This window comes from Aricia agestis, chromosome 4 (assembly GCF_905147365.1).
Source record: "Aricia agestis chromosome 4, ilAriAges1.1, whole genome shotgun sequence".
Taxonomy (NCBI): Eukaryota; Metazoa; Arthropoda; class Insecta; order Lepidoptera; family Lycaenidae; genus Aricia; species Aricia agestis.
Genome location: NC_056409.1, coordinates 1172942 through 1200735, shown reverse-complemented (window position 1 = coordinate 1200735; position 27794 = coordinate 1172942). Strand labels below are relative to the sequence as shown.

Sequence of the window (27794 nt, the reverse complement as noted above, 5' to 3'; positions counted from 1 at the left end):
TTTTTTTTCTGGGTCCCACACTGCCCCCCTTTAGACCTTCATATCATGTCATAGTAATCTCACGTCAATGAAGCGATTCTATTGGTTCACAAAAACACGTTCCTCGCAACACATCTCTGATGGAAACGCAGCCTTAGTAGACGATATTAGAGTCTCTATTTCAAATATCGTATCGCTTATACTAAAAGCGATACGATGTTTGAAATAGAGACTCTAATATCCTTAAGCTTTATAGGACGCATAACGGGAATACGCTTTTATTTTTCGGGAGGTTGACTACTAGAAGTTCACAGATTTTTACCGAGCATGTAGCAGAGTTACTGGGCGTCCTTCGAGGAGGACTTGCGCCGTCGTTTGACGACGCGTTTAGGCGAGGATCATTCGCCCTCCTTCTTGGCCGGCGGCTCCTCGGCTGAAAAAAATTTTTGATTAACACCTACTCATAAATAAAATAACTACAGCATTCTCCACAGCAAACGCTAACCAAAACCTCAATCATTAGCCAATACGTACCTGTATATTCTGGCTAACTGTTAAGTCGTGCAGCATTCTGGCTCTATGTCAAAAAAGCCTCTATGGATCGATAGCCAAGTCGCATAACAATATAGACGATCGTCTATGGAATTGTTTTTTCCACTATATTTAAATGCAACTTGCCTCGATCCGCTACAACAATCTGACAGCTGGAATACGCGAAGCAAACCATGCAGGGTTAGGAGTCTGTTCTACTAAAACAACACAACGACAAACATCTATGGGATTACACGTTGACTACGTCGCAGACGAGGATCCCTCAAGATCTATTATCCGTTTTCAACAGGTTAAAAAAAATACAGAGACAAGTAAAGACGCCACGACTCCAATCCGCGCCTGCGACTGGAAGCAACAAGGTCAGCCAACTCCGGTGTAACGTGCTTCCAAGTACGGCAGGCAGCTTCCAAATACACGCTCATCGCACCCAGTGGCAAAATTTATAAAATCTAAAGTTTTAACAACTTTTAATAAAAATAAGCATTTATGAAACTTTTAACGTTCTCGTATAAAACACTTAAGGCGATGCATCACTGACAAATATTTCAGGCCAAAATTTTACACGAAACTTTATAAAAAAATTGGCCTCTTTATTTATGTTCCACATTGCCACCGGGCTTGACAAGTCAATAGATATTTACGCTTGACGTCGTGATGCGCGGGCGCATGGTGGTACGGCTCGGGGTAGTAGTGGGGGTAAGCGCCGCCGAACGCGCCGTAGCCGCCGTAGTAGCGCGCGCCGTATGCCGCGCCGTACCCGCCTGCGCCGCACACGCTCAGTAAGACCATACGCTCGAGTGCACGTATACGCTCAGTTCGAGTGCACCTATACGCTCAGTTCTAGCGCACCCACATCTCAACCTATACTATTGAGCGTACCTATACGCATAGTTTTAGTGCACCTGTACGCTTAATTGAAGTGCACCCATACGCTCAGTTCTAGTGCACCCACACCAATGTTAGAGTTTACCTATGGTCAGTTAGAGTGCACATATACGCTCGATTCAAGTGCGTCCATAAGCTCAGTTCTAGTGCACCCACATCAATGTTAGAGTTTACCTAAGGTCAGCACGAGTACTCGCGTATCGCAGTTCTAGTGCACCTATACGCTCAGTTCAACGACACCCATACGATCAATTTAATTGCATCCTCACCACAGTTCGAGTGCACACATACGCTCGGCACGAGTTCACACATACGCTCAGTACTAGTGCACCCTCTCCGTTCAAGTACAACCACACGCATTACGTACAGCCCATAAAGTTAATATACCTAGTGGAATAGAGCAACAATCTCGAGCTGTCAAACGAAACCGAAATTAATTTACGTCTGTGTGTAAAAATTTGTTTACGTATACACCTACACAAGCATTTTTCTAAGAGATTAAATTGTCAATCTGTCGATAAGTGCCGACTAGACGTCAAACAGATGAAAAAAAAAATGGTTCTGCTATCATGTATCACACGTCTCTTTTTACCACGCAGTGTTACTGATAGTGGCATCTCGCTTGCTCAAGTCTTTGTTTCTCTATTCCGCTAGGTATGTTAACTTTATGGTACAACCACAGTGTTACGCTAAGCACAAGCGCACGCTGCATACAAAAGTCAAGTGCACCCACATCCTAGTTGAGTGCGACAGCAGAATACTCTGGACACAGTTGTACCCAAACTGTCTTACTAGTTATGCTCGTCTTACATCTTATGCTCGTCATCACAGCCACACTTACCAGTTATACAAGCACTCATCATCATCGTATTATGCTCGACGCATTTTAAAATATTCCTATGTCATGAGTTTTATATAAATTTTGTTATTGTATAGTAAATATTAGTAAATAAATAGTTTTATTATGAACTAAAATTGTTGTGATAAATAATATATAGTTCTTACCCGGAGGAGGTGGACCGGCGTGAGGCGCTCCGGGGGCCGGCGGCACCATCATAGCTGGAATAAATATTACTTATAAGCTACGAATAATAAAAACTAAGGAAACCTAACTCCCATACTTCAACCGTTTTGAATTTGGTTCCTTTTCGCACACTAAAATATGGCAATAGCAACGATTCACTAACACTCTTTGCAAAATAAAGCTGTTGACAATAATTGTCATTTCTATATTTACACAAAATTGTGTACCAAATACACGCATAAAGTATACATGTATTCAGGTCCCATTTTGTAGACTCGTGGACACATTTTTGACACAGTTACTCATCCTTAGTTTTTATTATTCGTAGCTTAAAAGTTAAAAGGGATGAGGAGTAAAAACTCATACAATCTGTTTAGACAAGGGGTAAGTAAAAATATTCTAATCAATTTTTTTTATTTGTTAGCAAGCTGCACGACAATTATTACGTGCTATTAGACTTAGCTAATTTGCAGTCTTTTATTTCGATTATCAAATTTGAGCAGAATAATTATTGGAATCATCTATTTTGGGCTTTTAATAGCAGGGTATTAAGAAGTTAAATCATATTTATTTGCATGCACTGGAACTAATCACCTATTTCGGTCTTTTAATCGCTAGGTTTTAAAAAGTTTTATTTATGGAATAACAGGGTGCGGGGGTAATATATAAATAAATGAAAAGTATTGGATAAATGTGGAATGAGAAAGATGAAAAAATGAGCCCTGATAATGTTAGGGGGAGGAATTATAATAAAACAAAAATACCAGGATGCGGGGGTGAGGTGATCTGCGGCAGCGCGGCGGGGGCGGGGGGCGTGTCCTTATTCTCCGCCGGCTTATCCGCCGCCTTCTCCTCCTTGCGCTCAGCTAAAACGTGTAGGAGTCGTTTAATATTATAATTCTATCAAGATCGTAATCGTGATAGATATTATATTGTAATTGACGCCGTGACTACTTTAATGTAGAAAGAAATATTTTGAAGAATTCTACAAAGACTGGTCCAGCTTGAATGTGCAACGAAGGCCTATTATTACCTACCTACATGTTTATCTATTTCTAAATCACAATTTATAAGCCTTTTTAATAAAAATAATACCTTCAGGTTCCGGCGGGGCGTCCTTGGTTTCTGGTTCCGGTTTGAGCTCGGTAGTGACGCCGTCGGGCTTCACGTCCGTCGTGGACACCTTGTCGACTTGCGTCGGCGCATTCGGCCCGTTCTGCTCCGGTTTCATCGCTGCCTGATCTTGATCCATCGGCTAAAAGCAATGTTATTCGATTGCTTAATGCTTTATAGTCTACATTGCTGCCTGATCTTGATCTATGGACTAAAGTCATGTTATACCCCGCGTTCCATTTGATGTTAAAAACGATCAAAACGCTCAAAATAGGAGGCATTTTGAGCGTTTTAAACATGAAATGGAACGCGGGGGTAACATGCAATTTTGTAGTTTAAATCAAAGTCTCCAAACTTTTATAATTTACATTAATTCTTGTAATACGACCTTATCTTCTTCACTAATAAAATTAGCTCCTTTAGAATTCCTTATAAGAAGACATCGTGTATTTACAAACAGGTAACACACATTGTTAGAGTTATATGTATACAGGTTGTAACAAAAACAAGTGATAATACTTTAGGGTGTGTACGTGTTCCTTGTAGAGAGTTCACTGTGAAAGTAGCAGCGCTGAAAGACCAAAATTTTTTTTCACTTTTGTATGGGGAAACTCGTGACGCTCGGGCCCTTGCCCATACAAAAGTGAAAAAAAATGTTCGTCTTTCAGAGCTGCTACTTTCACAGTGAGCTCTCTACAAGGAACATGTACACACCCTAAAGTATTATCACTAGTTTTTGTTACACACTGTATAACGAATTTGACTTTGACTTTGAAAGTTTTATCCTTGTTTGATGTTTTAGATATTATGACACTTAACAGACACGGACAGTGGACACATTGTATAACTATGGCGTCTGTATAAGCTAATCTTTTTATTAGTATGTGAATCCCACTTGAACCTCTATATTGGTACGCGAATATAAACCTAACATCGATGACCTAATTGTAAAGTGTATATTACCTCGTCCCGCTTGTTCGGGGGCGGAGCGGCGGGAGTGGGGTTGGCGCCGCGCCGCATCTGCTCTAGCGCGCGCTCCACCATGCGGCCGAACGTCTCTTCGTCTACCGCAGGTTTGCAGTGCTGTATATTATTTTTATCATGAACGATACGGTGTATTCACCAGAGTAAAATCATCAGTACCCTTATTAGTTTCCTGTCTATGATATTATATGGTATGCTAGCAAAATGTAATAATCGTAATTTCACGCATCGCGCCAGAATAGCGTTTTGAAATTAGAAAGGAATCGAGCAGGATCGAACTAGAAACGAAGTTGTAATAATTGTATTAAAATATTGGAAGGCAGGCATTATCATGGCACACATTAACAGACAGTTTTGTGTGTATCGAGTGTAAAGGGGAGATTGATTATATTCTATTGAATATTCAATGATATTAAAGATCTTATAGAGTAAACTTATATAAAACATAGTAACATAACATGTATTTTGAGCAGAAAATCTCCCAAGCTAAACGTTTTTTGTTGAACTGGTCATGTTGGGCATTTCTGGAAGTTTATATGTACCAAAATGCGTCTTGGGCTTTATGGTCATTTCGACCATCTACATTGTACAACGAACCTTCTTCAACTCCTCCTGGAACGTTTCGCTGCTCTCGATGAACTTGCGCTTCTTGGCCTCGAACTTCTCCTCTATCTGCTGCAGCTCATCCTCCAGCTTCTTCTGGTGCATCGTGAGGGACTGCACTTGCTTTTTTAGGATCTGTAAAGGCAAATAAAGTTTCGTGTATCTGTTTCCAACATCATCCCCGAAGGACGCATTGTCTACCATATCTACCATCAGCTGATACACTGAGACCCGTGTTAATAAACCACTCTAAGGGCATGTTTCACCTCTTACTGGTAAAGTGTCGGAAGGCTATCCACAACTTTTTTGACAGATTCTCCATACTCTATCTGTCAAGTTAAGTGGTGGATAGCCTATCCGGCACTTGTTAGAAATTGGTGAAATAGGCCCTTATAGCCGATGGGCTCTCAGCGTTTTAAAATAGTCCTAAATTATCTGCTTTACATCGACACTACCATTAGCACAGTAGCAGACGTACTTCATTTGGTCCGGTTATGTCGATTTAATGTTAGTTGTAACCATAAAGTTAATATACCTAGCGGAATAGAGATACAAAGGCCTGAGCAAGAGAGATGTCACTATCAGTAACACTGCGTGGTAAAAAGAGACGTATGATACATGACAGCAGCACTCTTTTTTTGACGTCCAGTCGACACGTACCGCACGTTGACAATTAAATCTCATAGAATTCATGTTCGATCATGCTTGTGTAAGTGTAATTAGTGTATACGTACACATATTTTTCACACAGATGAAAACCAATTTTGGTTTCGTTTGACAGCTCGAGATTGTTGCTCTATTCCGCTAGGTATATTAACTTTATGGTTGTAACAGAGTAGACAGAAGTAAGGAGTACCTCGACTTGAAATAAACGGGCGAATATACGCGAGTTGGGCGCGAGTGTCAATTTCGACATGTTTCACGATGCTTATACTGTACTCGGCGAAACATGGCGGTAGCGGTCATTGACTCCCTGTCCCTGTTTACAATGAAGTATCAGATGTTGACAGTCTTGTCAATCGTGGTTTTGTATAGAAAATGACAAGTTTTTGACAGGGAGTCAATGATCGCTACCGCCATGTTACGCCGTGTACAACAGTATATTAACCAATTACACAGTGTATTTTTTGTCCAAAAAATTGGCCATGCCTTTTTTTTTTGGAAATCTCATACAGAAATGTTATGTAAATAATTTATTAGTATTTACATGCGTTATTTTCTTATTATGAACAATAAAAATTCACTATAATTATTTTTTTCAAAAAAGTTAAAAATTGCCGTAACTTTTTAAACATTTACTTAATTGTCTTCTTGATTATTCTGATCGACAATAATAAAAAAAAAAAACACAATTTAACCCAATTTACATATTTCTTAAACAAGTTTTTAAAGATTTATTTACGATTTATGTTTTTTTTTCTTTAATTTTTTGTGAACGTATTTATAATTATTTGGATTTTATTTTTATACAGAATTGTTACTTAAATGTACTAGAATTCGTGTAAATCCAAATAATAAAGGGCACCGAAGTTAGAGGCTTCCAAAGTTTTCTATGGTAACTATGGTTTTAGGGTTATCAATATTTCTATACCAAATTTTTTATTCATTTGAACTTTGTTTTTTTTTTTTATTTCTGACTAATGTCTAATACTTAAATTCTGTTTAAGTATTAGACATTTTAGACAGGTTAGAGAAACTACATTGAGTCACTAAAGTAACTAATATTTTTGAGCAGAAACAAAAAAAAAACGGCTACTTTTCAAAACTTATTAATCGGGACTTAACGCGACTTATTCTAGTAGTAAGTCCCGATTAGTAAATTTTAATTATAATGCAATGCGAATTCTTAAAACGGTTACTTTTATTTTAGTTTTTAAATATAAAAATACTTCAGTAAAGCAATATGCTATTACAAAAGCTTTGCAGTTTTCATATTAATTTGAATCCTACAATATAATATACTAACTTGGAATTTTTTTAACAAATTAAAACTTTTCTGATGTACACAATATGGTGACATTTAAAATCTTTGATAATTATATTTCCGGTATAAAATGGTCTCATATAGATTTAACTATAACCGGAAATTATTGTTTAATAGGTAGCCGGTGTAGACCGGGTCCCGTTTTGGATTTTATTCTGGTCCTAAAACGTCACGTGAACCGGGTGTCCGGGTTCCAATTAAAAAAATGAACATTTTAAATAATTTTATTGGGTAACGTATTATAACAAGTAAAATATTAGATATTTACAACGACGCCTGATAATAATTTGTATAGAAAATATTAAAAATTATGAGACTTTCATTGGACTTAAAATAAATCTTTAGTATTAAAAAATAAGTGTCTGTTTGTGATACTAAAACGATCAAATTAAGGTCCAGAGAAATTGAATGTCACGCGAGCGAAGCCGCGCGCAACAGCTAGGTAATTGAATAAAACTATGTTTTTACTTGAAATTCCATAAAATAATACTCTACCAAACACACAGTGTTTCGACTAGTACATGCAAACAAGACAATATGTTTATACTTATTTATATTATTTAAGTATATTCATGGCATGTTACTATGTTAGATTTTTTGACTGACTTCAAAACTCAATATAAGAGTGGAACAGCAGTGAAGCAAAGGGGAACAGAGTAGTAAAGTATAACGCGAAGAAAATGTAAACTGTGGATACCATAATGAATATCCACGCGGGCGGAGTCGCGGGCAGTAGCTAGTAATTAAAAATGACTTACATTTGTTTTGGAAGTTATGAACTTCATTAGAAAAATGAGCATAATATAAAAACCTACTTCAAATATTATTAAACTATACGGTAACAACCCTATCCAAAATAATATAAAATTGAATAACTCCAGTGCCCCGCCTCATTTAGATCCCATTTTTTTTGAGTTATAAGTAACAATAAAAAGAATATTTCAGTCTTAGTTTCAAATCCAAATATGAAAAGACATGGCGTTAAAAAAATTAAAACCTAAATTTACAAAATCAGTCATAAAAACGTTATCTTGAACAGAATAAAGCCTGGATGTTTTTCGTTATCGTAGGGCTTTTAAGACACTATTAAGATCAATTAATAAAATCTTAAAAGAATATCAAACTTTTGAGCTATAACTGTTTCTATAGTTTTTCTGGAAACCATAGAATTTTTTTCAAGTGCTAATTTGCATTTTTCTATATGAAATGGGCAATCGGGTGTTCTCGTCCTGCATTTATAATCATAAATCCTTTAAAATTAAATAATAAAAACGGCATGGCCAATTTTTTGGACAAAAAATACACTGTGCATTAGTACGGCGCGCGCCGGCCGATATATACGACGTGCAAAGTCAAACGTATAAATTTCGAGATCCCTTCTGAGTCAGCCTACTCGTTAGTTCCGTTTACTCTGGTTGTAATCTGTCGGCTGGGTTCGACAGAAAGCCACCAAATTCCGATACCTGCATGCGCGCGGTGGTGACGACGGAGCGGACGTCCGGGACGACGGTGTCGGAGAATATCTCGTTGATGAGCCGGTGGTTGCGCAGGTACCGCGCGTAAGCCACGTGCTTCACCGACAGACCCTCGTCTTGGTCTGGAATGTATCGAAGAGTTTTATTAACAACACCCATGTCGATGTTGGTCGTCGATTTCACGGAATACGAGGAAATAGTCAGGATTCATTTTTTGAAGTGCCCAAGTATGTGTTAATACATACGAACATTCTGATCCCTCACTTGTGTAACACAGTGGTACATAATATACAATGCAACACTAATTGCAAGAGAGACCGATCAGACCTATGCCGACTTTTACATGCTAGAATGCCGATTATGAGATTGTTTTTTTATGAAATAAGGGAGCAAACGCGGCACCTGATGGAAAGCAACTTCCGTCGCCTATGGACACTCGCAGCATCAGAAGAGCTGTAGGTGCGTTGCTTTCCATCAGGTGACCCGTTTGCTCGTTTGCCTCCTTATTTTCATTAAAAAAAACTCACTCACTCGGCGAAACACAGCGCAAGCGCTGTTTCACGACGGTTTTCTGTGAGCCCGTGGTATTTCTCCGGTCGAGCTAGCCCATTCGTGCCGAAACCTGGCTCTCCCACGTCTACTTGTTGTAAATAAAAGTTCTTTTGATGCAGAAATTTTAATTACAACAAAGAATATCATAATAATACTCGATCACTTAGTTACGAGTGCAGAATATTTGTGACTTTTATTATGGTCATCAAAATTGTAATGCCATCCAGCACAGCTTGAAAATACTTGTATTATATACTTGATATTACTAAACACAGCTACACTATATTGTTGGGGCTTACCTTCTTCGTCCTCAGCGGGCTGTATGTCGATTCTTCTGTCCTGCTGCTGCTGCTCCTTCTGCGAGCTTCCCTTCTTGCTCGAGCTCTCTTCGTCCAAGTTGCCTACTACTGACCGAATGCTGATTAGAAATGTTACTTAAACATAGCTGGGCACCGTTAATCAAATAGTTAACTTCGTTAATCGTTAATCCGTTAAAAAAAATGTTAGCTTCGTTAAACGTTAAAGCGTTACATTTCGGACGAATTAACGCAAGTTAACGTTAATCGTTAATCCGCTAATATGTGTAATATGGCCTTGTTGTAACTTATATCATTCGGTTAGTGTACATACAAAATCTGTTGGTTTAAGGTTTTGGAAGTTAACATGTTAGGGACAAAACAAAATACTTCTATAATCATTGTATTCTACCTTACTAAATTATACTGCACTCTTCTTTATCAACATGCAAATGATTTATATAATAACAATAAACAAATCCCTCTCTCTATAAGCACCGGAACGGCGCTGAGTAATAAAATGATAAAACGAAACAAATCTCTTCTCACTCGCATGCGCCTGAAAATGTATCTAGTATTGTTTTTGTTTCGCTGCCTCCGTGCCGCGGCGCCGTGCTTCCCGCTCGCCCGGCACTTGTCGTTTCATACTAACGGTCTGAACCTGTTTTCGCGCCGCGCCGCCGCGGTGCCGTGCGGTAAATAGTAGGCATTGGATTAACGATTAACGGACTTCTGCATATTAACGGAAGATAATGAGTCCGTTAATATTTTTAAAAGTTAACTTAAAAGTTAATCCGTTAATCAAAATGTTAACTTCGTTAATTAACGATTAACGGATTAACTTTTTAGAAAATAATAAACTTTTCAATTTATGTAAAGGAAAAGCAATGTTATGAAAAGGCAAACATGCATAGAAATAATCAATATTTACTAGTTAATTTACAATTGGATTGTAATAACTCCAAGATTTAATGTCACGTTTTCAAATTGTTAGTTCCAAATGTGACCTTACACATAAAATATATTAGTTAAAGCTTTTATGTAAAACAAATAATACCAGTGTTCTAAAAGTACCGTAAGTATTATTGGTGATGAATTGATGGCTTTCGAGAGAAAAACAGGTAAAATACGGTCGCGGGAAAATAATTTAACGTAGAAGTTCACAAATTGCTTTACCTACTTGTCTCTTTCGCTCGTACACGAATATGTATTGCTATATTTCACCTAGGTGTCGTGAGAGTTAAATAAATTGATAAGTACTATGAGTTGTCCCCAAGTTTATCTCCTTTTGATACGCGACCGTACTTTACTCGTTTCTTGATGTTATGAAATGAATGTCAATGGACGCATGCGTATTTAGTTATGTGCGATTTTTATGATTTTACTACATCACTTATGGCCTGTTTCTGAGTTTTCTCTGGCAGGAGTTTATCTATATACTATCGCTTTGGATTACCTAGCTTAAAAAATTAACTAATCAATAACGGTAATGAAAATACTCGACCTGGTAAAACCCCACAGAAATCGGGCTTTCATGATTCATCATCTGTAAATTGTTCCCTAAACGGTAATTCAGCATTACATGCATTTACGTGACATAATTGATGCATGACATGCCGACCGCGATCATGCGTGCATGTAATGCACATATTGCAGGACGAACAATTAAAGAAGTTGTCAATCAATGTACAGCACGTAGTTTGCATGTCATTCGCATCAATCAATACAATATAAGATCATGCGTGCACGTAACGCATGTAATGCTGAATTACCGTCTAGGGAGTGCTTAATTATATCTAATTTTTAAGTTTATGATCATACTACATCGCTCGAACATTGATTTAAGTATTATCTTAAATCGCATGCAAACATGAATACCCTTACCGACTGCCTTATTCTTGGCGGCGATATAGGCGAGGTAGGCGGCGGAGTTGTGGTACGCTTTCAAGCTTTTCTCGTACTCCGCCTAGCGTGCGTTAGTGAGGGGAGACACAGTGCATATTAGTCACAAACAAAATACATGGGTATGGCACTGACATAGCATATCTGAAATGGAGCTATGAAAACTTCTTCCTGGTGTATTTAGTTGAGCAGAATGGAGAATGTTACCTAATTTTGATTATTAGCAGTCCACATTCTCTGTCAAAAATAAAGAATATTAGTGAAAAAATTACTTGGATACTTTAATTAGTTTCCGGTTTATAAGCAAAACAAGTTGTAACTGTACGACGCGGGCGCCCGGTAACGGTGTGACGTCATAGCACAATTCCGCCGCGCGGACCCCATACAATAAACGTGATTTTTTGCTCTATCTCAACAACGGCAACAGGCAGGCACTTGAAATTTTCACCAAGGTCTTAATTATATGTGTACTTTAATAATTAATAATAATATTATAATAAAATGAAGGGGGGCCCCATACAAAAATCACAATTTTTGGCCTATTTTGCTCTATAAACTATATTCTCTATTTTAGACGTCGTCTATTTTAGACGTGGGAGAGCCATGCTTCGGCACGAATGGGCCGGCTCGACCGGAGAAATACCACGCGACCGGAGAAATAAAGCTTTACTGTGACAAAATTTCAAGCAATTTGGCATACCTAGTAACATTCTCCTAAACCATACAGAGCAATCACAATATTTACGATTTATATCTATACTAATTATCTTATTACTCGCAACTTAAAATATGTAAATTGTAGAAACAGGAACTAAATACTTATAAAATCTCTGCCTTTCTAGGTATAAATTTGTGTATTTTATACTCTGCCTTTTTAGGTATCTGTGAGAGAATGGCTCACTTCTTGATATGGTATGTCAATGCCTAATGTTAAATGGACGCTGTTAAGCATTTGTGTACTAACCCGCAAAAATTACGTATTGAGTTATGAATGCAGTTGTTCTTTAGATGATTTAGAACAAGACTGCATTCAAAATTTAACAACAAAAAAAATTGTGGGATAGGACACTGATGCTTAACAGATACCAAATGTGGTAGTGTTATTTTGGTCCTTCAAACAGTGATCGGTGGGTTATGTACACACAGATGCAGACCAGAGTGGGAATATGATGTGTACCTCGGTTCTTGTGTGCCAGCCATTGCAAATAAGCGGGCGAAGACTGATAGATTTTCAACTGTTCTGTATACACCGCCTAATAAAATATTAAGTTTAAAACTTTGTAAGTTTTTGCAATATCCAGTCACACACATATTTTCATTACTTAAATATAACATAACTTCATATTGTCCAAGACAGACGGAAGCCGTACATTTTCTAGGTCAAAAATAAGAATCTTAGCTTATTCAAAAAAAGCTACCACTTATTCGTCTATCGTGCAGAAACCGTACATTTCTTTGTTTTCTATTTTATGTCCATTACTAGGACTCACAGTATCTATGTAGTACGTACTAGATTTCATTAGATATTTCACAGAAAGTAGCAGCCCTGAAATACTAAATTTTTTTGTGATTTGTATAGGCAAGCACCTCAGAGTCACAAGTTTTGTACAAAAGTGAAAAAAAAATTGTCTCTTAGCACTGCTACTTTCACACTGAACTTTCTGCAAGGAACATGTACACACCCAACCTAAAGTATCATCACTTGGTTTTGTTACATCCAGTATAAAAAATAAAAAGATAAATCCGACTTCAAAATTGTACATAATTGAGAACTAAAATTGCCTTAACTGAAAAACTATCTTTTTGGATTCGATTAAAAAAAAAAAGGTGGTATCTATCTTTTTGGATTCGATTAAAAAAAAAAAGAAAAAGGTGGTATCTACCTTCTCGGCCTCATATTCATCGACGTAGGCGTACTTCTCTTGCTGCGGCAGGTCGCGCCACATCCCGCCGATGATGCGGCCGATCTCCCACAGCTTGAGCTCGGGGTGCGCGGCCTTCACCGCATCCCAAACGCGCCGCGAGTACCGCATATACGGCATCAGGGGCTTCTCCGGGGCCTTCGGCGGCTTGGGGAGCCCACCCTGGAATAGTATGGATGTGTCATTAACAATCTAAATGTTATTTGAACACTGCTAGATATGAATCTCATTTCTTGAGATAGTTATATTATAATATATATCGCCCGCAACTCCGCGGTTTAATGTTTAGGTCTCTTTGGAGGGACAAGGGGTGATCGTGGGCGGCTAGGCTGCGCCCTGGGGTACACTCTACTTTTGCACTTTAGCCGAAGGATTTTAAAGTTGTATGCAGCCTATACTAAAATTACTATGCTTAGCACTTTATTTTTTTCATAGTTGGTAGGAATATATTATAGATCAGCATAGCTAGATTTGTCACATATGAACAGACATTCATAAACAACAAGAGAATACTCACCGCTCCACCCTTCCCGATCTTCTGCGGCTGGAATCCGGGGTGGGAGTGCGAGGTGGACACAAAGGGACTAGTCTTATCATCCTTCTGGCCCGCCCCGCCGCTCGCCGACCCAGTCCGCCGGCTCTCTGTAGCGAAACGCGGCTGTGGTTGCCATCCGTAACCCCCCGCGTACTGGGGGTACTGGTATTGGTTATGGTGCGGCGGTGCATTCATACCGCCTTCAAGCCAAGCAGCGCGGCAATACAATGAAAGAAAAAACAAAAAGCGTAAAGGATAGGACGGGAGCGGGCGGGGCAAATTAAAATAATTAATGCACTATAACTAAAAACAGATTAGTTCACAAGACGGAAATTTAGTAGGCTCTAACATAGCATAAGTAAAACAGATGTGATTGCGAGTGTCTCGCGTTGGCGTCGTGACCCGAAGGCCTAGAATCTAAATCCGGAACGATTGGACAATTTTGAATAAAAGAAAAATCGTTGGGCATTACCTTTCATCATACCGAAACTCATTGGGGGCCCCGCAATCATGTAGTCTGTTTGAACATAACAAAACATGAAAATAAAAATGAACATAAGAGTAATGCGTAGGGAACAAGAAATAAAAGTTTAAAAGTTGCAAAATCTGTCTGAGTAAGCGGAGAATGCGCCATGCTTGTCTATATTGGTTCAGTTAGATACCAGCTTACAGTACATTCGTCATTCATATTATGTGCTTTAGTAACACAATGGTTAAAACATGCTGTCACATCAAGATATTGTCATATAAAAACTGTTTTTGCTAAAATTAAATTTATAAAACTATTTTGCTGTAACTAGATGATGATTAGTAGTAAATTTTCAATTTTTTTTTTAAATTTGATAAAGTTATTACAAATATATCTATTATTATTAAGTTACTAAAATTATTTCTTATAATATTGTTAAAATATTTTTTTTTGTAGTTGGCACTATTCAAATAGAAAAAATATCAGTCTGAGGCATAATATTTGCCATCACAAAAGGGTACTTTAGTTTGGTAAATAAGTAAAAACTTTAAAGCTGGTTTAATGGAAACTAATATAACTTTCCCATTAATTATTATTGAACATATTTTAACCAATAGGCTATATGAATGACTCTTAAAGCTTTCAAATACATACATTTTAGTATGTTAGTATCTAACAACATTCTAAACTAGTGGTTCTCAACATTAAATGTCTACAAATAATAGAAACTAAATCTAAAATAAAATTTTAGAACTCTACCATGCAAGTTTTTTAAAATAAAAAGAAAACAACTCTATTAAAAAGCTAAACCGCAATGCAGTCATTACCATTGAACTATTTTTGTAGTCAAATAGAAATAAGCTAATTGTATTATTATTCATTTAAATATTATTTTAGACTGCTATGTCTCAAGTATCACTAGCACAGGTTACTATAATATGACAATAAGTTACGAGTCTGACAACCTGTTATTCACTTTAAAAATATAAATGTCCTGGCACAGTCAAGTGAAGAGCATAACACATTCTGTAAATTCTGCAATAAAAGAAGTATAATTATTCTGCAGGAACTGTACATTTTTCTAAAATATAATTTTATTTAAGTGTTGACTTACAAACTATATGTCTAGGCCACAATCATGAATTTGTCTCAAATTCATTTGGCAGATCACAAACTTACACCACATTACATTTTTGCTTTGTAATTTATGTCTCTCATAATAGTGTGACAGAACATATTTATAATCCATATTGTCCAACTGCAACTTGTCGTCCATTAATACCTTGATCGTGGGAATGGCAGACACAATACATATTCAATTGTTATGTGGCACCCGGGTGCCGCTTGGGAGTTGATGGGTTAATGCTCATGCGACACTGTTGGTCAGCCTGGCCAGCATACAGGTACCATTATTTTGTAATTTTATAGACAAACAGTTAAATGTATATTTTATAGAATAATCAAGAATACAATCATGGAATTCTGTTGAGAACCACTATAACAAGCATATTTTATGTTTATTTTGGCATTCCTTGGGCCAAGTTCTAAGCTAAGTAACTAATGTACTGTTCGAAGTGTATATTTATGGAATACAAACGCGGATTGTTTTGTGGGCTTGGCATAGACATGGCTGGGTTTGGTTTATAGGTGTTAGGTGCTGCCATTTTAATATTCAATCACTCCAACTGCAAAAAAATAGAGAAATTTAAGATTATTAACACAGAATTAAGCATCAGGCTATTTAAGGTTAGGGAACAATGCTAAGACAGGAATTTAGAGTTTTTACTGGCCCACATACAATAAATACATTATCAAGTATGCCAACTTGAAGAATATACCTACTTTATTGGTACTAAAAGTTAATGTATTTAGTTATTGTTCTAAAAACAATCGCGAACCCTACAGGACCAAAGTATAACAGTATGGGATTTCTTACAGGAATATTGCACTGTACTTACAATGTCTTATTTTCCAACTGTTTTATTTATTTTCATTATAAACTTTTGTAACTTATAGATTTTCAGCAAATTTTATAACTTTTTCGCAATAGAAAGTTGAAACAACAAATAAAAACTACAAAAATACAAGCGTCACAACTGGAAAACGTAAAAGTTTGACGTTTCGTAGCTCTACTCTACAGTCTCCTCTATATTGTCTATGTTTACTAATTTAGACCAATCAAAACTAAAGTCAGCAATTAGATGTCAAAAACGGTACAAATACGATTGGTTACTGATATAATAATATGTTGTTATTTGCCCAATCACAGGCCTTCATTTTGTTGCCACTTGCAATAGACAATAGACCATTCATCCAGAATACAGATAATAAATTGCTACTAAAGGCCTACACTACCAATGAATAAGGAAACAGCGGGGCTAAAATGGTCACTTTGAGGAATCATGATATGAATCATAATATGATTCATTTTTCTAAAATCGCAAAATGCAACTCTGCTTGCATTTCATTTCTGTATTTTTGTACTGATTTGACATTTTTCAGTTTGACAGTTTTGACAATTCATTTGCTGAATTGATTGAGAGGAATTGCTAAATATGACCATTTTAGCCCCGCAGATTGGTCACTTTGGCACGTTGTTTTCGTGACGGTACATAAAAGTAGGAAAGCAAATTGTACATGTATGGCATCGTATCTTAATGTTTTTAACCGACTTCCAAAAAACGAGGTGGTTATATGTTCGGCTGTGGATATATATATATTTTTAATATCTCGATCGTGGGAATAGCAGACACAATAGATTTACAATTGTCGCATAAGTAACAATTGAAAATCTATTGTGTCTGCGGCCGGATACCGTTTGGGGATTGATGGGTTAATTTAATGGCCATGGCAACGGCAAGTAATTAATATAGCAAGGGCTACAAAATACTTGAGAGGTCCCCTGTATTATGGTGGCGCGGCCGTGCCGTGTTACGGCAAATTATAAAAAAACGGGGCAACTCTGGGCAACCGCCCAGAGCGCCGGATAAAAAAAGGGGCCAAAGGATAACAAAAAGGAGCGCCGCAGGCAGCAGGTGTTCCCTTTTTACCACTACCAGCACTCTGGGCGCCGACGAAATCTCGCCCAGGGCGCTGGTAGTGCTAAAACCGGCACTCTATACACTATACAGTCAGCTCTAAACAAAGGACACATACACGCCCATAAGAAATAGGTTTGGGAAAAAGTCTTTTCGCATTAGGTATAGTATGTAATAAGTTAATAACTAATATGTATGAACTTGTCATAAAATCTCTTGGGCTATACCAATTGTATCTGGCTGATTTTAAAGGGCCCATTCACGACAGTCCGCCGTGCAGTCCGCCGGCTTATATGCAGGATAGTGCATGTGTTTGGGTTCAGGCCTATCAAACATTTTTTTAACATGGGTAATCCGGCCTTTCCTTATGCAAACTAGACGGACTTCCACACTATTGCACTTTTAGGTAAGAAATATTTTGCAGGTGGTAATAACCAAATTAAAGCGATATTAACGATTTGAACACCAGTAATAAGTAAAAGGATTACTAAATTACTTACGTAATCCAAGAAACTCCAAAAAATCCTTCGTATTGCCTTTTTTTTTTTTTGGCAGAGACTTGGCCGTCACTCCGAATACGAGTACAAAACGGAAAAAAATTGCCGATCGTTTTTTTTGTAACAGGTAGTTAGTAGCGACATGCCTGTTTCTTAGATTAGTGTTTCCCAACCTTTTTCAGCCACGGACCCGCCGGAAGTCAAGCACAGTTTTCACGGACCCCCTTAATAAAATAAACAGCAAAAAAATCGGATTACGTATGGTCCAGAGATGACACCGTGGATCCCCAAACAAATACTCGCGGACCCCCAGGGGTCCGCGGACCACAAGTTGGGAAATACTATCTTAGATCAAACTAACTCGGCAATACTGTTTTACCAACTGAGCCATATGAATCTAGTCGTTAAAATATGGAAGTTATTGCCGCCAGATGGTCTTACCCCCCAGACGGACTTCCCCAAGTTGACTTACTCATTTGTGATTCTTTATTAAGACGTCGCGACGTCGCGTCGCGTCGTAATGACGTAACGCGCGAAAAAGATCGTGGTCAAAGGCCGGGCAGGCTTCACAGACCGTGGCAAAACCCGGGTTAACTCGCAACAAGGTGATGATGTGTGTGTGGTGGGATTGGAAGGGCATTATTCATTATGAGCTGTTACCGCCAGTCAGGACCATCGATTCTGAACTGTACTGCAAACTACTGATGAGATTAAAGCAAGAAGTCGAGAGAAAGCAGCCGGAATTAAGCAACAGAAAGGGTGCGGTTTTTCAACATAATAATGCTAGACCACATACATCTTTAGCCACTCAGAAAAAATTACGGGAGTTTGGCTGGGAGGCGTTAAGAGGATACACCAGGGGCGAGAGAGATTGAAAATAGGTATTTGAAAATGTATTGCTGTCTCACCAATCTCAAGTCTCCCACCGCAGAGCGCGACAGAGACATCAGACAACACGAAAAAAGTTCTAATAAAAGAACAGAAAATCTTCGATTCGTTGTCCGCTGATTCCTTCTCCAAAACTTAACCGATTTAAGTACTTTTTTCATTAAGAATTAAAACAAGGCTTGAGCTGTGTTCCTATGTTTTATTTTTTTGTAAATTTTAGCCAGTATTGTTTTCTGGGTGTTTGAACACAGAGGAAAATTTTGCCATTTTTTTTGGGTTTTTGGACGTTCTTATCTTTTTTAATAATAAAATTATGAAAAAAAAGAAAACATAGGGACATGCTAATAGTGGCCATAGATATTCAGAAAAAAAAATCATAACTCTACCGGCATATATATACGTGGGAGAGCCATGCTTCGGCACGAATGGGCCGGCTCAACCGGATAAATACCACGTTCTCACAGAAAACCGGCGTGAAACAGCGCTTGCGCTGTGTTTCGCCGAGTAAGTGAGTTTACAGGAGGCCCAATCCCCTAACCCCTACCCTATTCCCTTCCCTACCCTCAACTATATCCAGGGAGGAAACAGGGGACAGCGTTTGTATGGAAAAACGGCAGTGTGGACGTTCCTCTTAATGAGTTAATGCATCCGCCGCGCCGTATATTCTTGACCTTGCACCATCAGATTTCCACCTGTTTCGGTCGCTGCAGAATTCCTTAGGCAGTGTCAGGTAGGTCGCAGTTTTTTTTATCAGAAGCCCCAAAATTTTTATAGCAATGGGATCATGTCCCTACGAACAAGATGGCAAAAAGTTATCGAACAAAATGGCACCTATATACTTTAGTCAATTGTAAATAAACTTTATAAAAAAACATTTTGAATTTTTATATAAAATGCGAAGAAAATTTTTCCCCAACCTAATATTATCACTTTGTTTTGTCACACCCTGTATAATATCTAGTTCTAATTAAAATAGGCCCAGTTGGCATAACCATAATAAACGGAAGTTGGCAAGTATTGACTATTGCGTAGACGTGGGTGCAACAGTTTATCCGTATGATACGGGCCAAATCAGCTGGTGGCTTTTTGTGTTGCCTAATATGTTTTTAGGGTTCCGTAGCCAAATGGCAAAAAACGGAACCATTATAGATTCTTTCGGATAGATTCTTAAGGACATCTTTACTTACACACATTTTGCAAATAAAGGAACCGAATTGATTTGATTTATTTCGAAACCGGTCGTGTAATTTGTTAGTTTTTATTTTAATTTTATAAGTAATTACTTACTTATAAATTTTAAATTTATAAGTAAGTAATAATTTCTTAATATAGTGGAAAAAGTGCACGAAAAATTGTGTTTCATTAGTGTTGGCCTTATAGATTCGTCATGTCTGTCTGTCTGTCCGTATGTCACAGCCATTTTTCTCCGAAACTATAATAGTTATACTGTCGCAAAAAGCGATGGGTTGCCGTAAATAAAAGAAGAAGAAGAAGAGTTATACTATTGAAACTTGGTAAGTAGATGTAGCACAGACATAGATCAAGATTGATCTGTCAAAAAATGTGTGTGTGAAGATTGATCTGTCTGTCGTCTACAAAAATTGAAAAATTATTAAAATTTTTAAGGGGCCCCTAAAATTTTAATAATTAGTTACTACTGAAACAAAAAAAACATTCAATCATCAATTTTCTATTCTATTCTATCTAGGAAGTAGTTTTTTATACGTAATAAATAATAAACCTCAATTTAACTTTCAATAAATCAACTGAAATATAGGTATAAAAACCTTTTAATTTCATAAAAATAAACCTTATTGCTGCTGTGCCCTTCATGGGCGCGTCCAACTCACACTTTGCCGATTTTTGTTTTGACTATTCTGACTAATATCCATACTAATATTATGAATGCGCAAGTGTGTTTGTCTGTGTTACGGTTTTACCTCTTCACACCCAAACGGCTGAAACGATTTTGATGAAATTTGGTATGGAGATGAAACAAATCAGTTGACAAAGGTTACAAAGAAAGAGAAAAACAAAACAGTTTGAAATGGCGGCCTTACTGCTGAAAGCAGTCTCTTCCTATCTAAACGTACCGTTATTTGAGGTAGGGGTTGGAGCCGTTATTACAAAAGCAGCCCCGGATCTTCAATTTTGTTCAGGCGGGGCAAAAACTGAAAAATGCCACCCCCCACGGGCGTATATATAGCTTTGATAAGGGGGGGGGTCCCTAACGTAAAAAAACGGCCAAGTGCGAGTTGGACTCGCCCATGAAGGGCAGCCTAAATACCATAATATTATATTGTCGATTGGACAAGTAAGATGGATAGTAAAGTGGGGGGTCCGGACCCCCAGGACCCCCCCCCCCCCTTATATACGCCCATGCCGCCCCCCCTACCTACTTATGTTTATTTACACCTTTATCATCCATATAATTTCAGCTATCAATATTATGTAGGATATATTATAATATAATTAACAGGGTAGGGTTTAAAAGCGTGCGAGAGCCGGGCGCGTATTTTGAACTATGCCTACGCGCCTCGCGAATAATATGTTCGTGCAGCACGCCTCACTCCGCAGTCCGCGCTCAGGGTATCGGTCAAGTTGATATGGCCATGAAATTGCTGTACCTGTGCTATTATAATATATTTTATTACGTGGTCAATGATGAGTTGTCCATTGGTCCGTGAAGTAGGAATTTGGCCGCCCCCTGAATTTGCCGCCCGGGGCATAGACCCCGGCTTGCCCCCCCCTAGATCCGTGGCTGTACAAAAGTACTATACTATAGTACTATATACTACCATTATATAATCTTATATCTTTAAACGAGCAATTCTTGTATATATATAATTGGAATCTCGGAATCGGCTCCAACGATTTTCATGAAATTTAATATATAGGGAGTTTCGGGGGCGATAAATTGATCTAGCTAGGGATCATTTTTAGAAAATGTCATTTTATTCGTGTTTTATCGAATACCGAGCTAAGCTAGTGATTAATTACTATCGCAGTACGACCGAGTGGCATTTAAAATGAGTTAAATGAGACGAGATTAGTTCAAATAAAAAGTGTTTTATTCTGTTGAGACGTAATATCTATTATCTACTTTTAACGTTGAAAAATGCAATAATATACCATTCTAAGCATCGTATTGTTGGTAAGAACTTTACCAACAATATTATGATGCTCGTCTATTAAAAATTGCCTAGTATCTAACTATGTACTTATAGGTTACCAACTAGGCTGTAGGTACCTAACGTGAAGACGCAGCTTTGAGCTTACTGACGAAAAATATTATTAATAATAATGATTATTATTTATTGGCTATTGCACAAAAATGTCACAGTCATGTTCTCAACCATTGACATAAGTAAAAGATCTTTGGTCTCTACTATCACAGTACATAAACTGCACGAGCGAAAAAAGTTTATGTCCTTGTCAGCCAAGCAAATTTTCAATGTGTGCTGCTCTTAAATATTTTTTATAGTATGAGGCTTAGATTAACGATTGGTTTCCGCGCGCGGCGCCACGACGTCGTAACGCCGCGCGAGGGCTAGAGTATAATATTACATAAGCAAAGAAAATCTTAGGGTCAATTCAGACCGTAACGTGACGAGGCGAGGCGCGACGCGACGCGACCTAAATTTGTATGGATTTGACAGATGTCGTCAGCTTGAGACGTCTTGCGAATCTGTCAAATCCATACTAATTTAGAAATGCATCTACGCGTCACGTTGCGGTCTGAATTGACCCTAGGGTAGAGCTTGTTTACTTTACTGCACTAGTATTAAGTTACTGAAATGAACAGAAATGAGCCAAATTATTGACAGCTGTTTGCCTAATTAACATGGCAGCGGCTGGAAGAACCAATTAGAGCGTGGAGCGGTGGAATCTAGTTCACTGATTAAAGTCGGATTGTTCCGGATTCTTTCAGTTAATCGTCATTGATGTATCCTAGGCGTAACGTGTTCGCTTCAATTGAAATGCATTAAACTTGTATATTAACCTTTATGTCTATATCTACAATATTAAAGAGAGTAATGTAGAATGTATAATATCGAAGTTTTAGCTAAAAGATAGTCAAGTTCGCATATTGAGAAAGAAAGAGAAGTTGTTTTCAAATAACAGGATTTCTTCGGAATATCCAACTTAAATTTTTTAAATACTTTGGCACTCCAGTCTAATCCATCCAAATAAAAATATGAATGACTAGCTGTTGCCCGCGACTTCGTCCGCGTTAGTATCATGTCCCAAGTATTATTTATTGTACAAAAATATTCAATGTACAGCATTGACTTTCCTACTTTTTTTATATTATATAGATGTTCCGCGCGGCTTCGCTTGCGTAATTTAGGAATTTCATACAATACATTTTTCCGCAAAAAAATAGCCTGTGTCCCTTAACGTGGTCTATTCTTCATGTTTGCCAAAAAACATAAAAATTGCTCCAGTAGTTCTTAAGAATCTAAAGATAATAAGCAATTTCATATAATTTCCCCCGTTTTTTTCACATTTTCCACTATTTCTTCGCTCCTATTAGTTTTAGCGTGATCAAATAAAGCTTGCAGCCTTCCTCGATAAATGGGCTATCTAACCCTGAAAGAATTTTTCAAATCAGACTAGTAGTTCCTGAGATTAGCGCGTTCAAACAAACAAACTAACAAACTCTGCAAAATTATATATTAGTATAGATTGTTGTTAGTATTTTCAGTTACAAAATATTCCTGGTGTATTTCATGAATGTAGCGAAGTGAAGCTGGAGGAACGAAGCGAGGGATCGTACTCCACTATTTCTAATTCCTCCGTGATTTTTTTACATATACCAGAGCTTCCCCACGGTGAAGTGATGTGCCATGTCGCTCATCCACCGAAGACACCTCGGAATTCACGCAAGATCTCTGATGAAGTGTGAACTAGTAAAGAATCTGGGAAGTAGGTAAGGTCTAAGGAATATGTGAAGTAGAGTCGTCACATTTCCTACAGTAAACATTGCTACGCTTCTCTTATCTTTTCAAAGTAAGTTTTAATTTTGCAAAATATGGACATGCCCGATTCCGGGGTTCCCGTAGTTAAGAGGATTCCACACCACCATTTTTTCCATACAAACGTTGTCCCCTGTTTCCTCCCTGGATAATGCTAGTAGAGTTATAATTTTTTTCCTGAATATCTACGGCCACTAATACAATGTCCCTATGTTTTCTTTTTTTTCATAATTTAATTATTAAATAAGATATGAACGTTCAAAAACCTAAAAAAATGGCCAGATTTTCCGCTGTGTTCAAACGTCCAGAAAACAGATTTGGCTAGATTATACAAAAAAAAGCAAAACATAGGAACACAGCTCAAGCCTTTTTTTAATCTTTAATGAAAAAAGTACTTAAATCGGTTAAGTTTTGGAGAAGGAATCAGGGGACAACGAATCGTTGATTTTCTGGATTTTCTGCAGTTGTCTCTATCGCGTTCTGCGGTATAGGCTTGAGGTAAGGGAGACAGCTATAGATATTACACGTACTTTTTTTTCATTTCTCTAGCCCCTGTTGTATCCTCTTAAGCTTATCGATATTGTTTGATAAGAAGTCATGTGCTTGATTCATTCAAGCATGGCGAGTATTTGTTTTTACCTGAAAACGATGTTTTTGGCGACGGCGCCATCAGATAAACAGTCGCGAAACCGCGATAAGTGATAACGAGTATTTATCCGTCCGGCCCTTATCGGGGAAAAACAACATACGAATGCATTTTTATGGCCCAATTCAGGTGTCAGGTGATTTTAATAATCAACAAATATAGTATACGTAGGAAGCCATACTTCGGCACGAATGGGCCGGCTCGACCGAAGAAATACCACGTTCTCACAGAAAACCGGCGTGAAACAGCGCTTGCGCTGTGTTTCGCCGAGTGAGTGAGTTTACCGGAGGCCCAATCCCCTACCCTATTCCCTTCCCTACCCTCCCCTATTCCATTCCCTTCCCTACCTTCCCCTATTCCCTTCCTTTCCCTACCCTCCCCTATTACCCTATTCCCTCTTAAAAGGCTGGCAACGCACTTGCAGCTCTTTTGGTGCTTCGAGTGCCCATGGGCGACGGATGTTGCTTTCCATTAGGTGACCCGTTTGATCGTTTGCCCCCCTATTTCATTAAAAAAAAACAAATACGTTACACTTTAAATATAGCAATAGCTTATAACAGTAGTTGCCAAGACCATGCATAGTATTAACGGATTTAATTAATACTTAATTAGTTGAAGAAAAGAGCAAGTGGACTTGAGACAATTGTTATCAAGAGACAGAGTTATGTTAGGTTAGTTAGTAATTATGCAGTGAGCACTGAGCAGTTCTATCCAAAAATTTAAGCTATTCTAATATTATAGTTAATGATACTTTGTTGTAGTAATAACATGTACTCATCATTTTAGAAAAGTCATTCAGAGGCTGCAAAATATTGTCACTTGCAGGCTTTGCAGCGGTGGAAGAGTAGAAACGTAAAACTATATTTAAAAAGCAATCGTAACATTACGGCCTCTTGCCGCCGAAAAACCGCACAATAATTAATGTGCTATCAGTTTTACGATTTTATAGAGTGTAATAAAGATGTAATGGAAAAAAACGATTGATGATCGCAATATCATTCTCCAAATGATAGCATCACGCGGTTTTATTGGTCATGCTGTCTTCGCGTGCAACTTCACTGTACTGACGAAGTAATTTATTTTGCAATAACTCAATAGTTATAGCTTGTAAACTATGAATTGCTTGAAAGTCTTCTTTCGTATGAAACTTCAATCAGGTTCAAGATAGTTTTTGGCTAGCTATGAAAAGTGTGATTTTCTAGTTCTTTATAGATACCATCTCTTCCTACAAAAACCATTGTTTTTTATCTATTTCTACGTCAACTACATTTGTGTACTGTAACTACAATGTTGTGCCTAATCAGCGACAAGAATAAAAATATTAATTCACCAAACTTATTGACGAAGACTTTCTTCAAAAAAATATTGAGTTCTCTCAGTTCTCATAGTGATCTCACCAATATGCTCATTCCAAAGTACATAATATTCTACAAACTCGTCGCATTAATTTTCATCTGCTGGATGTGACTAAGATACTAAACTCGATGATGTATGTGTAGCGTCTGGATGATTTCAGACGAATTATGATCGTCAATACCTATTCCGACGAAAATTCGTGCGACTGACCTTGAAGCAATAAAAGGGATGTGCTAACAACAAAAAGTAGATATCAAATCCATACTAATATTATAAATGCGAAAGTGTGTTTGTCTGTCTGTATGTTACCTCTTCACGCTCAAACCGCTGAATCGATTTTGCTGAAATTTGGTATGGAGAAACTTTGCGTCTTATATGACGGAAAAATGTACAGTTCAGGCGCGATAAACGAATTTTGGCGCAACGGAGTTGCGGGCGTCTTCTAGTTAATACTTTTGCTATTGTATTAGTCACAAATTGAATTTCTGACCTTTTTTAAAAGCATACCCAAGATTATTGTTTGTGAATGTGTGTTGAGGAAATACTAACCTGAATATTAGAATAGTTCGACGAGTAACTAGTATGTCACAATATTTTATCAATCAATGATATGAGGAATACCAGAAAATTACTAATGTAAAATATTAATGAGTGTTGGTATTTCTACATAATATGTAATACTTTTTCTGAAACTTTCTTACGGCATTATTTCCTAGTAATTTGGTTTGGGTGTTTGGACATTATGATTCAACGTCGTTGAGCTCATATTGCGGTAAGGAATCATGTGAGCAAGTAGTTACTAGCACAGGTAGTATGTCGTAAAACCTTAACTTGACTAATAAAAAAAATATCTCGCATTAGACAGCCCTAGAGGAGATGAGGCGCACTTGGCATCTCTCCCCGATCACCTATCGATAGAAACCGATGTTTGTTTAATGCACGTCTAATAATAGCGTGGCACTTGCACCGAGCGGCCGCCACAACAGTCCGCCCGCAGCCTTCGTACCGAGCGCTCGTGCACCATGGTGATCAAAATGCCCCTCCAGCTGCCCTTATCCGACGACGTCGACATGATAAGGTACAGGAGCACCTACGACGAGTGCGCCCTGCCGCGAAGGTTGAAGCGCAGCTTGCCCACGCTGCCCGAGGACAAGGAGTGCTGCAGCACAGAGCGGAAGTCCAAGCTGGTGCTCCGGAGACGCCGGCAGCGGCGGCAGCTGAGGCTCCCGGCTTTGCCCGAGAACGACGAGAATTAAAAAAAAAGATGTTCCATTTTTGAAACCCACCGCCCCGTGGAGGCACAGAGTAGACGTTGCATTCTACGTTCCAAGGAAGATACGTGGTTCTTTGAAGCTGCTGCAGACAGCGTTTGGTGTGTAGAGTTCGATGTTTATATTTAAGTGTTAGTGAGTGCTATTTAATTATGATTTATTAGTATATCAGGGTATAGTTTATGCGTATCTCTTATTTATCATTCATTTATCAAAGTAAACAATATTATCTTAATTCGGATTAGTGATACAGTTTATCTACAGTTTCCGATAATTTGTGTAATTACGCAGTGTTCGTTGTATTTCTGTAAAGCTCGATACCATAACTTGATAAGAGATAACACTATCAATGCGATGGAACTGCGTTTATCTGCAACTTAAAAGCAGAATTTCTAGGACCCTTCTATGTTTTCCTGTGGGTATCAGGAATAACAAGCAATTTTTGTACAACCACTATTAACTATTTATACTTCTTCTAAAATACGACGTATACAATATTTAGACGTAAAATTATTTTGTTTTTCATAAAATATTGTATCATGTACTGTATTGTATCAAGTTGTAATTAAGATTATGTACAAACACAAGTCACAACCTATCTGTATGTCGTTTATAGTTTGTGTACATGTGTATTTTACATAACTGGAATTTAAATTTTTATTCAACAAGTGTACAAACAGAATATTGTATGCCTTTTTCTTGCCAAGACCTAGTACGATGTAGAACATAATTGTTCCTAAAACCTTTAAATGTTGAACCTCTTTTGTAACAATAATTATATTCATATTTTATTACAAATCGTTTTTAAACACTTTCTGGAGTTTTCTAACTATTAAAAATATTT

The 27794-nt window shown here is 37.7% G+C and overlaps 1 protein-coding gene across 6 annotated transcripts; it reads right to left on the bottom strand.

Annotated features, from left to right (window-relative positions):
- Window positions 1–118: 118 nt before the first annotated feature.
- On the bottom strand, window positions 119–27785 carry LOC121725934 (SWI/SNF-related matrix-associated actin-dependent regulator of chromatin subfamily E member 1). 6 transcript variants are annotated; one of them, XM_042113130.1, is made up of 16 exons: window positions 27772–27785; window positions 26140–26148; window positions 15873–15960; window positions 14279–14323; window positions 13789–14006; window positions 13233–13433; window positions 11332–11413; window positions 9451–9555; window positions 8588–8721; window positions 5135–5275; window positions 4517–4636; window positions 3536–3695; window positions 3205–3306; window positions 2422–2475; window positions 1173–1292; window positions 119–412 (listed from the first exon to the last, which is right to left on the bottom strand). In XM_042113130.1, the coding sequence occupies exons 3-16, from the start codon at window positions 15937–15939 to the stop codon at window positions 378–380; spliced, it is 1584 nt and encodes a 527-aa protein (XP_041969064.1). In that variant the 5' UTR covers window positions 15940–15960; window positions 26140–26148; window positions 27772–27785; the 3' UTR covers window positions 119–377. The 6 variants fall into 6 exon arrangements, with proteins under 6 accessions (XP_041969064.1, XP_041969062.1, XP_041969063.1 ...); XM_042113128.1 differs by lacking the exons at window positions 26140–26148; window positions 27772–27785 and adding an exon at window positions 16230–16309; XM_042113129.1 differs by lacking the exons at window positions 26140–26148; window positions 27772–27785 and adding an exon at window positions 16234–16275.
- Window positions 27786–27794: the final 9 nt, after the last annotated feature.